At 40.7% G+C, this 16,084-nt stretch overlaps 1 protein-coding gene across 1 annotated transcript in view; it reads right to left on the bottom strand.

The window, feature by feature from the left end:
- Positions 1 to 15,022, bottom strand: part of LOC136864644 (tudor domain-containing protein 1) — a 31,231-nt gene extending 16,209 nt beyond the window's left edge. The window contains exon 1 of the mRNA XM_067141907.2: positions 13,080 to 15,022. Within this exon, the coding sequence (XP_066998008.2) occupies positions 13,080 to 14,985 (1,906 nt within the window). The 5' untranslated portion in view covers positions 14,986 to 15,022. The remainder of the gene's footprint in view (positions 1 to 13,079) is intronic.
- Between the last annotated feature and the right edge of the window lie 1,062 nt (positions 15,023 to 16,084).

Genomic DNA, 16,084 nt, shown 5'->3' on the forward strand with positions numbered 1-16,084 from the left:
GTGAAACGACATACGATTTACTATTACACTTTCATACCACACCATTTTCACACTCATTATTTCTATTTCCAGATACTTTGTTTTCACAACATATATGCTTCTACGATAAAATCAACGTGCACTCTACCTGGACGCATAACATTCAACGCGTTCTTACAAATGTCACCAACTCAACATATTACGGCACACGAAAAGAAGAACATGCTCCATCAATATATTCAAGACTCTTTATAGCTCTAACAACAGTAGCTGCCTAAAATATCTCCAGACATACAACCAAATATTACCTGAATTGCAAGCAGATTATACAAATACTCACCTAACCGCAATTTTGTATATAGTTATATATTTTTACGGACCCATTTTATCGGAACATTAGAACTAATCAAATACTGTTGTGAAAACCTCGTTAACCCCATTTTACCCCAAACAATGTATATATGGCACCACATATCAATAATATTAATGTAATGTATTTTTAACCAGGCATATATATACCACTGTTTTAGTTATGTGTTCAATTTAACAAGATTATCTAATGCCTATGCTAAACAAAACAAATAGTTTAAAAAAAAGTTTAACCCTATTCCAAGACATAAAACAAGAATAATAGGCTTTATAAACTGATACTTTAGTATTTAAGATATATGCCAACAAGGTATTGCACACCAATATTTTAATCACAAATGTCCAAACCAACAATCCCACATTTTCATATGACTGATCAATAATCAATTAATGTAATTTAAGAACCAATTTTTAATGTATATTACTGAACTTACTACTATTAATTTACACAAATGTATGTATATCTCATTCCACATTGTACAACCCAAATTAGATAGTGATAACATGAAAAATAGCATGTAATTTCATGGATGATGTATTTTAGTTAACTACTTACCTTGACACTGTATGCTGGATAATTTAGGATTGACACATACAACAGCTCAAATGCACCAAGACATACATACCAATATTCATGATCAGTTCGATTTAATTTTAATCATTATATGTGATGTTTTTGTAAAATATATCTTTTATGCATGTCAACTGAAGATGACCCCCTAGGGGTCGAAACCGGTCTTGACCATATTTACTAGCTGAATGTGAATAAATTTTGTATTGATAAGGTGGTGACTTATATTTATATTGTTTTTTGTAAAGTAATATCTATCAATACGGAAATGAAACTTATAAACAACAGGATGTTTCAAGTGCGGCTCTTTTACTCATATTGCCAAAAATTGCCCTAATGCCAATAGTACCCCGTCCTGCTCAACTTCTGGTGCAACCTCCACGAACTCTAATAATTGAAAGTGACTAGTGTCATCGGTTGAGTCAGCAGGGTCATTTTTCCAAGGCTCAACCCCGTTAAATCCAGCGAAAGCTCGGAACAGGGTAGAAGTTCTGCTAACCCCGCATTTGAATGCCTTAGGATTACGGCAGAGACCCCCGCACTGGTACCTTTTCTGAAAGTGGAATTGAATAGTGAGCCCGTTACCGCTCTATTAGACTCTGGGAGTGTTTGTTCTATTATTTCAGCTGAATGGTATTTGAAATTAAAGAGCATTTGTAAGTTTCCTGACTATTTTTCATCTTCTGTTCAATGCGTTTCGGCTAACTCCTCTCTCTCAGAAATTTTAGGGTTTATCTTTGCCAAAATTTGGATTTCTAAATTCACCTGGAAAGTTGAATTGTTTGTGGCTAAGCACTTGTCGTGCCCCATAATATTGGGAGCTGATTTCATGTCTTCCACTGGTCTAGTGCTCGACATTCAGAGCAAGTCTTGCACTTTCAAATTTGCTAATAACTGTAAAATTCCTTTGCTTAAGTGTAATTCTGTATCACGTTCATCTGTTTCACCTACCCAGGAAGAGATGTTGTTAGACCTTAGACATCTACCTGAGGAGCAGGCTGATAGTATTCGTAAGATGTGTCTGTCGTTTCCAGATGTATTTTCCGATACTCTTGGTGATACTGACCTCATTGTACACAAGATTGAGGTTACTGATTCGATCCCGGTAAGATTTCCACCTTACAGGCTATCTCCTCGTAAAATGAAGGCTCTCAAGGAGACCATCAATCAGATGTTACAGGACGGGATTATTCGACCCTCCAAGACGGCTTATTCATCGCCCATTTTCCTGGTGCCGAAACCCCAAGGTGGCTTCAGGCCCGTCAATTATTATAGGGCTTTAAATCGGAAGGTGGTGTTACAATCTGTGCCTTTTTCCAACCTTCACTCTTGTTTTTCATGGTTTCGGAAAGCTAGGTTCTTCACCATCTTAGACCTTAATCAGGCATACAACCAGATCTCTCTAGCTGAAGAATCGAAGCATCTAACAGCCTTTGCCACGGATTGGAACTTGTATGAGTACAACCGCATGCCTTTCTGGCTCCCCACGGGAGCAGCCGTGCTCACTAGACTGCTAGGTAGGGTTTTCTCCGACATGAAATTTGAATACTTGTACCATTATCTTGATGACGTCGTATTTTCTGAGTCCTTCGAAGAACACCTAGATCATCTAAAGGAAGTACTCAATCGCCTTCGTAAGGCTGGGTTGACTGTCAAGTTATGCAAGGTAGCTTTTGCTAAACCTACCATGTCATTCCTAGGGCATATTGTGTCGGCCGATGGTGTTTCCGTAGATCATTCCAGAACTCAGGCCATCCATGATTTCAAACCTCCTAAGGACATCAAAGGTATTGCCAGGTTCATCAGCATGGTGAATTTCTTCAGGAAATTTATTCCCAACTTCGCTAACAGAGCAGCGCCCTTGAACTTACTTCGTAGGAAAGGTGTCGAATTTAAGTGGGAACCTTCTCAACAAGCTGCTTTTGAAGATCTGAAATTAGCTCTTTGTAATGCCCCGGTCCTTGCTATGCCTGATTTTTCCAAGAAATTCATTGTCCAAACCGCCCTCATCATCGGCGGTGGCTGCTGTCCTTCTTCAGGAAACTGAACTCGGATGACGACCCATAGCTTATGCGTCTAGGACATTATCAGTTCAAGAGGCTAAATATCCTATCTATGAACTTGAGAGTTTGGCAGTCTTATTTGCATTAGAGAAGTTCCGCCTCTATCTGGAACACGTCAAGTTCGACCTAGAAACTGATAATCAAGCCTTAAGTTGGGTCTTAGCTAGGCCGCGTCATACTGGTCGTATAGCCCGATGGCCATCAGGATTTCTGCCTTCCAGTTTGATGGTAGGCATATGAGGATCTGAAAATGTTGTTGCGGATGGACTAAGCCGCATGTTTTCTCATGATGTGGAGACCGCCGAACAGGATGATAGTTCGTCTCTTCTCACCCCCATATCTTCGGGCATTAATGCCATTCTAACCGATGCCCCCATGTTGTTCAGGGATATTGAAAAATATCAACGTGAAGATCCTGTGCTGGCCCCTATTATTGAAACCCTTTCTTCTGGGCAACATGCTGTCCCTTACGTGTTGAGGAATGGGGTTTTATGTTGCTCATCGAGGCATGATCACACGATGAAAGTAGTGGTTCCAGCTGTTCTTAAGCCTATGATCTTCAAGTATTGTCATGAGACCCCATTAGGGGGGCATTTAGGCATCTTCAAAACTTGAGAAAAGATCCGAGAGATGTTTATTTAGAAAGGTATGGACGGTGAAATTCGTGAAATAGTAAAAGCTTGTAAATCTTGCTTGCTTAGTAAGCCCACCTTGTCCTTGTCTCACCAAGCGTCACGCCCCATGGAGCGCCTCTATATAGACGACGTCGACCCTTCCCCCAATCGAAGGGGAACCCCAACAAATTCATTCTAGTGTGCGTAGATGGTTTCACTAGGTTTTCCTGGTTATTTCTGACTAAGGGCCGGTTCTACCATCTGCTGCCCGGGAGGTAAACTACCTGGAGGTGTAAATCGGCTGGTACTTTGGCTTGCGTCCAACCACCTCCGCGCAAGCGCTAGGTAGCTACCCGGAGCTAGACACCGATATACGAAGTTGGCTAGACTGATTTTCAGCGACTTCTCGCTTTCAAGTGTGGTGCTATCTATCGTCAGATGTATGAAACTTATTTCGATTGCCTTATTTACCTGTGCTTGCGTCTGCGGGTTATCTCCAAAAAGCCTAATAAGGGGAGTCTTAAGAGTTATGGACAACGATTTATGTCAAGCTTTCGTGATTTTCTATGATCTTCAATATCAATACCTAATTGGGATTAAAATCTCGAGATTACATTTTCTCACGCCAGTTATAACCTGTCATGTAAGGCAGCGTTTTTGAAAAGTATTCTCGTACCGTAGTAGATTGGTCAAGTCGCTCGCTCCGCAATATACGGTACGCAGGCTTTCATCGTATTTCTAATTTACATTTTAAAATGTATTTTCGTTCCCTGCCATTGTTCTTAACTCTCTTTTACGCGCTTCCATATACGTATATACACACACACATATTTTTTCGGACTTATTGCCTTTGAGCATTCTATCTGCAGGCTTCTGTGAATTGATTAAGTATCTCCACAATGCTCTATTTGCAACTAGTTCTGTGACCTCGTTTAGTTCCACATGCTTCCATTAATTGATAATGCATTTCATTCTAATCTTTAACTTTATGAAGATAAAGTTGGAAGTTACTGAAAATGTAAAGAACTAATCAGGATAAATATCCATTCATAGGGAGGGGAATTCGGGAATGGAATAATTTCCAATTTCGTCGAAATAATTTCCAAGAAGATTATGTAAACAACTAATAGGGAATCTGCTACCTGGGCGACAGTCCTATATGCTATTAATCATAACATCACTTTCTATAAGTAGCATACATATAAAGCAATTTCCTAATAGAGATAATATTGTGATTAAATATTTCAATGAATTATATTATTAACAGAAGAACGTATGAAAAGAGGCATACAGATTAACACAACGCTAATAATGGAAATAAAAACGATTCGTCATAATACAGACTCGAACCTGTATGCCTCGTATTACGAAGTGAACGTGTTAGCCATTTTGCTACGAGGACGCTTGAGGTAGTTAGGATACATACATTAAGTTATACCTCGTGTCTGAAAAATGAAAAAGTAGAAAATTAAAGTTCATTTGAAATGATTTCCAAATAGATTTTGATTTTATATCCTTTTAAAGTTTCTTTACGAAAGCTTGACGTACAAAATGTGCTCCCTAACCTACCGATGCGAGAGGCTGGTGTGACCATTGCAACTCAAGGAAAGCATTAATGTTCAAGATCCTGCAATACAATATCGGCCACTGTTACACTATTATGCTTTTTTCAGTATACTAAAGTTGTATGTCACCAGAAATACAGCTAATAATGTTCAACTCTCAAAACTTGCCCGGCAGGTAAAGTCTTATCGGGCCCTCGAAGTGGCCGATAAATTACGCGCCGGGTAACTACGATTTATGCTGCCGATAGCGCTACCTGGGGTGGTCGAACGGAAACATTGTTTTACGCGGAGGGCAAGTTACGCGCTACTTTACCAGTAGGTGGTAGAACCGGCCCTAAGCTGGCTACCGCTCAGTCCACCATTTCTTGTTTAAATACCATATTTGCTTCTCTTTGTCCTTGTCAATATATATAGTTACTGATAATGCTAAAGCCTTTACATCCAACCTCTTCCGTAAATTCTGTTTTGATCTGTCTATATCGCATGTAACTACATCAGCGTATTATCCTCAACCATCTCTGGCTGAGCGGGTCAATCGTAATCTTGGATCGGCTCTCATTGCATTTCATCACAATGATCATTCCAGGTGGGATACGTACCTGCATTGGTTGGCCTTTGCTTTGAATTTGGCGGATCATGAATCTCACAAGTTCACCCCAGCTTCGCTGATGTTTAAATTTGTGCCTAACACGCCGCTCTCTAACCTTTGGTCACTCAATTATATTTTACCAGAGAAAATAGATACCAATAATATAGAGATCTGTGGAAGAAGGTTAAGGCCAATCTTAAAGTATCCTATGAAAAAGTTAGGGAAAGATATGATCGTGGACAGAGGCCCACCAATTTAAAAGTTGGAGATCAAGTCATGGTTAGAAACTTTGTTCCCGCGGGCAAGCTTGCCCCTAGATTTCACGGGCCGTGCATTATAATGGATTTCCTGACTCCTGTTACATTATTAGTGAGCAATCCAGCCACGGAAAGGATCTTTAGAGTTCACATCTCTCAGGTAAAACCTGTGTAATGTCATTGTTAACTTAGCCAGCAACGTTTAGCAGCAGTTTGAAGGTCATATTTTTTCTTTTTAATATATTTTAAGGACTTCTGGACTATTATGTAATTGTGTATATAATCTGTGTGTAGGATCTTCCCCTCTGGTTTTCCTGCTGTCAATTCTTTGGTGGCCATTACCAAGCCCCCGTCTCCTGCATCTCTGCACTATTGGCACTAAAACACTTTACACGCCGCCCGCCCCTCTGTATCACCAGTAAAGATCGTACTCTCAAATCTGTAACAACACCCTTCTGTCGCCGAGATCTTACTGTTTCATTGCCCCCTTAGCTGTCTGCCGCCGTACTGCAACAGAAGTGGGGTATGGGCCCACTCCACTCCCGTGAAGACTCCTTGTGAACGGCGTGCCAGACTCCATCTCCCGGCAAAGGCTGAAGTGCGGTGCCCCTACCGCCAACTCATCTGGGGACTGTACATATACTTCTAATCTGCGGGGACCATCACCACGACTACCCCTCTCATAGTACCGGGAGAGGTGTATCGAGGGGTCCGGGCGACCTCAACTGGGTATCGGCAGCGGTGGCAGGTCTTGCCGTCAAAACTATCAACATGTTAATACCCTACAACAACAAGGACACTTTAAAGATGGAGTTAAACAAGTTTCTACCTATCAACAACAACAACAACAAAAAAAAAAAATTAGAAATTATTTTTCTCTTCACCTGAAAGTGTTTTGTCAAAATTCTTCTGTGTTACCCCAAGGAAGGACATTTGGCGGGGTGGGGAGGTCTGTACCGGGAGGTACACCCCAAAGCCGCGCATTCAAATTCAGCGCCCAAATGAACTCCTCTATTGGTAAAACAGTGAAACTGAAACTACACCAACTTAGAACTTTACTCAGAAGATGTCACCACAGAAATAGGATGTAATTTTGTTATTGTGCAGTTTCCTAACCTGAGTGAATTTCTACTTGTTTTGTTTGACATTCATCAAGAAGTTTGGACATTCTTCCACAGATGACACCACTAAAAACTATGATCATGCACCCTGGTGTGAAGTGAAAGAACTTATGATTTAAAGAAGTTTTGTATTTCTAGGTTTTTGTAACTGAATGATGCTCATTTATTTTTGGGTTGGCAATTCTTCCTTTTATTTCTGCCAGTTTTGAATCCAGCCAATCCCTAATTTTTGTAATAAATTTCTAACCAATCCCGTATTTCTTCACCTGGTGTTTAACCAATGACATCAAGAGGGCATGTCCTGATTCATCTTGAATGATCTCGAACCTTCCCTGAGGGTTTATAAAGTGCGGCTTTTCTCGCCTCTTGGCCAAGTGATCGTCATCTTACTAAGTGTGTGTGTGTGTCAAAGCAGGAGGCAGGTGGCCTCTTTCATCGGTCAGCAGTACATCTACAAAGTAATGACCACATAACATCTTTCTTTCTAACTCCGCAGTTTAACCCAAGGGAAAGGTCCGAATCGCTAACTATGTAACCTACTTTTCTAAAAATGTAACTTTCTGCTGGCTAATGTAAAAACTTCATAAAATCTTTAACTGTAAATCGGGGATAGAGAGTGAATTACCCTCTCGAGCTACCCTTCATCTTGGTGTTTTTCCTACTGTAAGGTGTTAATGTAATTTCTATACGAGTCACCTCAGTAGTTTGGGAATAGCCCCTGTTTCATCGGCCTAGAGCCCCTTAGTTTTTTGTGTTCATATCTAGGAGTGCAAGTATAAGCCTCCATTCATTTTGTGTTCGGGCCATTAATATAACCTGTTATTCTTATTCCACAAAGGCCCAGTGTGTTGGGTATTTAATACCCCTCTAAAAGTAAGTTCAATTTTGTAAATGGTGATTTGAGAGACCAGAGAGTGATGTAATGTTGCCTTGTGTAGGCAGTATGGAACTGAGAGCCTGTTAGCTCTTTTTCAAATTTTGTAATGGTAAAGAGTGCCTTTGGAAGGCTAGATATTTAGATTTTGGAGAGCAAGTGCTATTGAATTAGGGGATTTCCGCCCCTGAATAATTTGTGCTCTGTTGTAAATTTGAGCTTGTAGCTCAGGAAATGTAAAATTAGGGGCTTAAAGCCCAAAAAGTTAAGGATCTGAATTTTGGATTTTTCCCAATCTTGTTTAATAATTGCTACTTGTACCTGTAATACTGTCATGAAAAAATTGTTAAGTTTGAAGCTCTGAAAATATAACCTTCAGTTTAAGTTTAAATTACCGGGCGAGTTGGCCGAGCGGTTAAGAGCGCGCGGCTGTGAGCTTGTATCCGGGAGATAGTAGGTTCGAATCCCACTGTCGGCCGCCCTGAAGATGATTTTCCGTGGTTTCCCATTTTCACACCAGGCAAATGCTGGAGCTGTACCTTAATTAAGGCCATGGCCGCTTCCTTCCAACTCCTAGGCATTTCCTATCCCATCATCGCCATAAGACCTATCTGTGTCGGTGCGACGTAAAGCAACTGACAAAAAAAAAAGTTTTAAATTAAATTTTATTTTGTAGTTAGACCCATTCCAGCCCGCACCTTCTTTAACCTCTTTCTGCTCCACGGGTAACCCCGTAACAGCCTTAATTAATACGTTAGCTGCTATTGTTACGCCGTTGACGTTAAGCGTGAGTATGTCACGAGTCACCAACGTCTCATACCGTATTTTGCTGGTGTGCGTCATGAGACACGAGTGACTTATCCTATTGAAGTAGTACTGCGGGCTGCCGGCGGATGGTGAAAGTATATTTCTTCAAAATAATGAGGAAGGCAGCTGCAAGTCATGTCAAGTTCTCACATTCCTCAGCAGGGGGATCCACCAGCGCTCAGTATAGCAGCAATAATCAATGAAGTTCAAGAGCCAACCGTGCCTCAGATAGCACAGGACAGTGCTTTAATATACCTTTCTACATGTTGATAAAAGTCGAATTACATGAGCATAAATGCATACTTAGCCAAACAATAAATGATCATATTTATTTGCTTTATAATAAAGTCACTGCAAATAAAAATAAATGATACTGTTTTTCTATTTGAACCCGATTGTCTACTTTGTTCACTGATCTCAGAATTCCCTAAACTATTTATACTCATGATTTCACTAATTTTATTATTATAATACAACGTCAATTTTTATTTTTAACACATTATATTCAATTTCAGCATTCATGAAATTTACTGAAACGTTTTCCTCTCCAGAGTCTACCAGTCACTATGGCTCAGCAGTGTTGAAAGCATTAGAATAGGTCACTTGTCAACCCACTTAATAACTCAAGTACCGTGCTGACACATCTTATCCACCACCTCTCTTTCTTCATTTTCTATTTCACTATCATTTGCAGCCCACGTCTATTGCTACGAAGGGTACCACACACAAATGTTTCGTTCCTCACAAATTCTTCTGCCAAAGGTACACTGGTGTAGAAATTATCGGCATAGAGTGTACGTCCTTCATTTAGAAATCCACTTAGAAGCTCCATTACAACAGAATGAGCATGACCTACTCTGCTTCCACTCACACTGGATTTTCCTGCATACATCTTCGTTCTAATAGCATGATACACACTTTATACACCTTAACTCCATACTTGTGAGTTTGGTTAGGAATATACATTCTGAAAACTCAACGACCTCTCCAAGGAACCATAATTTCATCTATAACCATCTCTTTCCCGATTGTGTCAAGGCATTCTCAAAATTTTGGTTTAATTTATCAAGGAGGGGTTGGATTCGATAAATACGATTGCCTGGTTGATAGTTAGCTATGTTGTCTGCGAAGTGCCAGAATCTCAAGAGAAGAAGGAAACGATCTCATGGCATCACCCATCTAGTAAGTCGGACATCACATAAGTCATTCTCAGACCAGTATGAGTTAACAGTTAGGTGAGGAACAAGACCCATAGACTTACACATAATTCCTAGGAATTGTTTCATTTCCTCAACATTAGTTTACTTCCATTTCAAACTTCTGGACTTGGTTTTCCCCTAATGGCTTTGTTTAAACTGAAAGGCATACCTGGTTTCCTGAACCATCATTTCTAATAGGCTGTCATCCACAAAGTGAGAGTATATATCAATGGGCTCTCTCTCTTCTAACTGCAGCTGAACCTTTGCTTCCCCAGGAAAAACAGTGAAACCTAAATCATTCCTGGTTATATCATCCCAACTGCAGTCTGATTTAATTGTGTTTTAACTTGTTCACCGTCACTTTCACTGTGGCTATTTACGTCTGTGTCGGTTCCAGAGGACACTGGTAAAGATGATGAACTTGATAATGAAAAACTGGGCTCCTCAATAGCACTACATTCGATATCTTCATATCGTAAAAGATCCTCAATATCTGACTTCTCTAATGGTTTCTCTAAAGAGATATCCTGGTTCGTTGTGAAGATTCCGAACTGGAACACTCTTCGGGTAGCTGAAAGTCTGCTAATCTAAGTTTCATCTGAAACAATTGACATACATTCCTTAGCTTTCTATGCTTATAATTAAGAATAAGATGATGAAATCTGTATATAAGTAATGTCCTTACCATGATGCTGCATAGAAAAGATGCCCAACTGGAAATCCTGTAGTTACTTCACACCTTGACAAGGATATTCATACACTGCCACAACAGATTTCCGCCAGCCTATAATGACTGCTACAGCATGATAATACTTGATCAACAATGTATAGCTCCTATTGTCAACCGCAGTTGACCAGGACGTCTAGTAAAAATGCGAAGCACTGGTGACTCGTAGCCTATAGCAAATAGTAAAAGCTGTATTACATCCATGCGTCGAAAGGCACGGACTTGTGGTATAATGTAATTGTTAAACGTACACCTAGGCCATAGAACATCATAGATACCACCTGTGACTTGCTGTCTTACTGTTACGCAAAGTTATCACCGTAGCAGCATAGGGATAAAATGTGCATTTTGTCCAGCACCACATTTTAGTGTTGTACTCCAGTCATATGTGTGTGACTCCCAAATCAGTGAACGTGTTAAGGTACAGCCCCAGCATTTGCCTGGTGTGAAAATGGGAAACCATGGAAAACCATCCTCAGGGCTGCCGACAGTGAAGTTCGAACCCACCATCTCCTGAATGCAAGCTCACAGCTGCATACCCCAAACCGCAAGGCCAACTTGCTCGGTGACCTAAATATCATTTAAATGATTAACCTACATTACGTGAAACGGACAAATGAAAAAAACTGACAGAATAATAAATGTACAGACAAAACACCTTAACAACAGCTCTCATTATAGTGATTATTCATCCATTACACGGAGACGGTGCCTAAGTTGGAACACTTGGTCTTTAGCAAAGTCCTTGCATTGCTCTACAGAAGAAAACAATACTCAGAAAACTGAAATTTTCTGAACAGTTTGATTCATTTTACATTATATACACCCAGAAGACGGTAATACTTCACAATAGGCCCTAAGCTTAAAGTACATACAGTAATTCCGGAAGGGTTCATTTCAAATGCCACGGGCCCATCAACCCACGCCTATAAATATATTTACTTACAGGATAATACCAGAAATAGTGCAACATTTCCTGTACCTCCAGTACTGTAGCAATTGCCACTGCCTGAAATTTATTAAATGTCCATCACTCCCAAAATTCAGCACATACAGACTTCATTACCAACTACCATACAGCAAAATCTCATAAACAATGTACCGGTACATCCTGTTAAGCCGATGGTCTGACACAAAAGAGTGACCCCGTTCTGCGGAGGCACGTTCCCTTCGAGAGACTCTGTGCTGTGCACCCGTGACGTGTTATATCAATAGTCTTTGGCACTATAGCCAGGACGTGCACAGACCAACGCAGAAAGTACTTCAGTAAATGGGACTGTTAATTTTGAATACCATGGACTCACCTCAAACAGTTAGTAGCAGTGTACAACCAAGTAAGATACTAACAACAGAGCATTGTCCTCCTTGCCGTGCCAGTGCCTCTCCAGAGCACTCCAGTGGTGTTAAACTACAACCTATTCTGTAGTTCTACCCTACCCAAGAGACTAGGAGGTAAAACTTTCGTACCCGGTGGGCGAAAGAAGGTTAGAGATCCAACCTGGCGCGGCCCGGACAATGTCACGTAACACTCAGCAAGCTCGCCAACATCTGCATTGTTAGTTTTGATTTATAAATTTCAATTTTTATGATATTTGCATTGTTAGTGACAAGATCACTGGGCTGGATTGGTTAGGTCCTGGGAGAGAAAAGTCCGATTAGGTCCGGGGAGTGACAAAACCATTGGTCTGGATTTGTTAGGTCTGGTTAGTGACAAAACCACTGGACTCAGGGCAAGCAAAGGAGGCCCCAGATTAGAGCTGTAAAGCGGCCCTTAAGGCTCTAGTATCCCACGTGAGGACACCACTGGTATGGATTGGTTAGCTCCGGTAGTGACAAAACCATTGGTATGGATAGGTCGGGTCTGGGTAGTGATAAAACCATTGGGGAATTTTTAAATTGGTGGTTCTGTTACTTCTGCCGAATATGGCAGCCCTGTAGCCTACTTCCACACAATTCGAGCTCTATCAAAGGCAATACGTAACATGGCCAAAAAGGAAAAGAGCACGAACCCTGGTCGGCCAATGGGAACCTCAAATTGTTGTATTCCGCCAATTCACACAGTCTCGGATTTAATTCTTTTATATAAGTAAGAATACTTCTACGGGCGGGATGGTGGGTTCCTGGCAAGCATAAAAGAAGGATCCTTCCTTTCTACTACTGAAGGTATCGTTGCACATAATTTTTAAATGACTTCTCTCCTCCCCAAATCTGCCCACCGGGTACGTAAGCACCACCGACTATTATGTCTAGCATTATAGAAAGTGAAAGCACAAATCAAATCATTAATAAAACTTTTTACATACCTCCACCTCATCTTTCATTAACAAAAGCACAAATTACTCACCACTGTCTTCCTGTCCATCCCGATGTGATGACTGAAAAAATGTCAATATGTCATTTCCAATGTTGACTGATGGTGCAACCTGCAAATCAACAAGATCAACCAACAGCATGCCATTTGCCATGTGATCAACAACAACCATCTTGAGTACTTTTCCAGCAGTATCTTCTTCCAATTTAGCAGACTCCCTTTCATTGTTTTCAAGGTTTTGAAATCCATTCAAACAACAAGCTATTGCTTGGGCTCTAATTTTCATTAAGTTTTCATCCATCTGCTTCAGCGATGACACTGGGAGAATATCCGTGTTGCCATAATCAACATATAGAACACTAACACTATCTCCAGCCACAGACATCACCTTAGCACGATACCACTGCTTATCAGATGAATAGAGAGCACATACTGGAGTACCTGAGGAAAGTTGGTTGGCCATAATTCCAGACACATTGCCACTGCAATGAATTTCTATGTAGTTTGCAATTTTATCCAGTTCTCCAGAATTTTTCTCAAAATGAACAAAAAAGTTAGAAACAGATGCAACATATGAAACTGTCACTAATTCCTCGGCTCCAATCGCTGGGAATGGCAATGATGGAAATATGCGCATTCTTCTTAGGCTCTCAAGTCTTTGGACTAGCATTAGCAACACATTTTGGTTATTGAGATATAAATCTCCATACTGCTTTATACGTGGTCCCTGTGGTGGAACAACACGCAGTGATAGCATTCGATTACCAACCAACTCTGAAAATATAACTTTTGCTTCAGCACTGAGAGAAATGTCCTGTAAACCAGCCAATGTAAAATTAATAGCAAAACTCTTATGGATCATATGCTTATGGGGAAGTTCATAAATCTCTGAGTATGGAACAATTTCAGAATTTCCAAAGTCGACAAAATACAGTTTGCACTTGTATTCATGGACACTCATGACAACAGCTCTACAGAGGAGACCATTAGTAGGACATCTCCCAAGACAAACACTCCCAGGAAGAAGAGGTTCTGTCAAAGGACGAGGAGTAAAGTCATTCAATGAGTCTGTTAGAGTTTTAAGAACATTATCCCTAAAAGTTAACTGAACTGAAAACGCAGCAGGTCCGTCTTCTATATGCGACACTCGGACAGCATGTTCAGAGTTGACTTCTAAAACCGGAACTGTCAACATTTTGTTCACTCCCTCATTATACACGTGCGAAATGTGGAATCCTTCACCTTCAATCATAGCAGGCACTTCCAGTGCCAAATGTTGTTGTGTTGCATATTCCGGCCTCTCTCCTCGACTACCCCCGAAGAGACCTTCCAAAAGTACTTCCTGAGCACTTATGTCAATTGAAATACCCAGATTCTTCTCAATCAGAACTTGTGAAAAATCTGTATTATCATACAACAATAAAAGGAGTTTCTTGAAGCACACAGTAGAAACGATTACTCCCTTCAGTTCAACATAACACAAATTCTGTCTGATAAATGACAAACCATTTGCATCCCACTCACCCATAGGAGGAATGACACCCGCTAAGTAAAATTCTTCAGCTTGTGAAGGAATACTGCTCAATGCATTCAAATTCTTGGTGTTCAAAACACGAATATTGTTAAGGGAAACAAATTCGGTGTTTCCATAATCGATAAATTTCACAAAAATCTCCCCTTTGTGCAACTTGTCAAGACTTGTAATTTTGGCTCGGTAAAATACACCATCACCTTCGTACCTAGCACAACACACCAAACCAGAATACAGTGTCGAGCCATGAGGAACTCCACAACCCTTCTTGAATTCCTCACTGTACTGTAGAATCATCCGCTCGATGCAAATAGCGGATGATCTATCAATCTGTCCCCATACTTTCAGAAGTGGACCTTCAGCTTCCACGAAAGTGACAAAAATTCCTACAATGCTACGAGTCGTCATTGTAGGTGTACAAGACTTAACCTCTAACGCACCAACATTCACCCAACATACTCCCCCAATGTCTTGGGAATCGGTATCTTCTCCTTCTTCTTCTCCTTCTTCTCCTTCGTTAAATATCACTTCTTCTTCTCCTTCTCGTACGTCTTCTTTTTGTTCTGTTCGTGAAGTTGATTTGGGCTCGTTATTTCACCCAGACACAATACTGTATTATATTTGTACTAGTTCTACACACGCACACAATTTCAATAAAGTAGTACACCAATGCAGTTGACAATGTTTTCTGAGTACGAAGTACTTGAAGATTGAGGGAAGTAGACCAAGCAGCAGACTCACGAAATGGGTTCAAAGCACTTGAAGTAGTTCAGGAAAAGACGTGTCACCTAGACAATTGAGAGTGAGGAAATACGTATACAAGACTAGGAGATATAGGAAAAGCACAGGGACACAAGGTATACTAATCTTCACGCTAGAGTGGCCGTCTCAGCGACTTCTACAAAACATACACACCGGGCCAACATATAAGGGACAAGCAGGAGAGGGCAGGGGAACGACGGAGGGGTGGATATATGTGAGAGTGTAGGACTTTGGACAGATGGAAAGAAATATCTGAGCAACGTATAAGGGGGATGTAGAGAGGGCAAAGTGTCAGTGAAATCTTCGAGCATCTTTGTATGCTCGAAGAGTGAAATCGTAAACAAAAGATGAAGAGGGGCGACAGTGTGTTGATATGAACATCAATGAAAATGTACACGCGATCGGTGGAGGGGGAGATGAGAATAAACGATAGCTATGTGTCTTGGTTGAAGAGGAGGCGTTAGGGAGGGCGGGAGGCAAATGAGAAAATATGATGAAATATGTAAGTAGTGTCAATGTATTGTGGGAAAGTGGGGTTAGAGTTGTAAATTAGAGTGATCTAAGAACTGATTTAAGATACGTATGATTGTGGGAGAGGGCTTGTATACGAGACATGCAATTGACGAGGGGAGTGGATAATTGTATTGAATTAAGTTGGAGTACAGGCATCGGCGAGGAGGCGCTGGTTGTACAATGGGCATTGAAAAAAGAGATGATTGATATCAGCATCTACAGATCCACAATG

This window comes from Anabrus simplex, chromosome 2 (assembly GCF_040414725.1).
Source record: "Anabrus simplex isolate iqAnaSimp1 chromosome 2, ASM4041472v1, whole genome shotgun sequence".
NCBI lineage: Eukaryota > Metazoa > Arthropoda > Insecta > Orthoptera > Tettigoniidae > Anabrus > Anabrus simplex.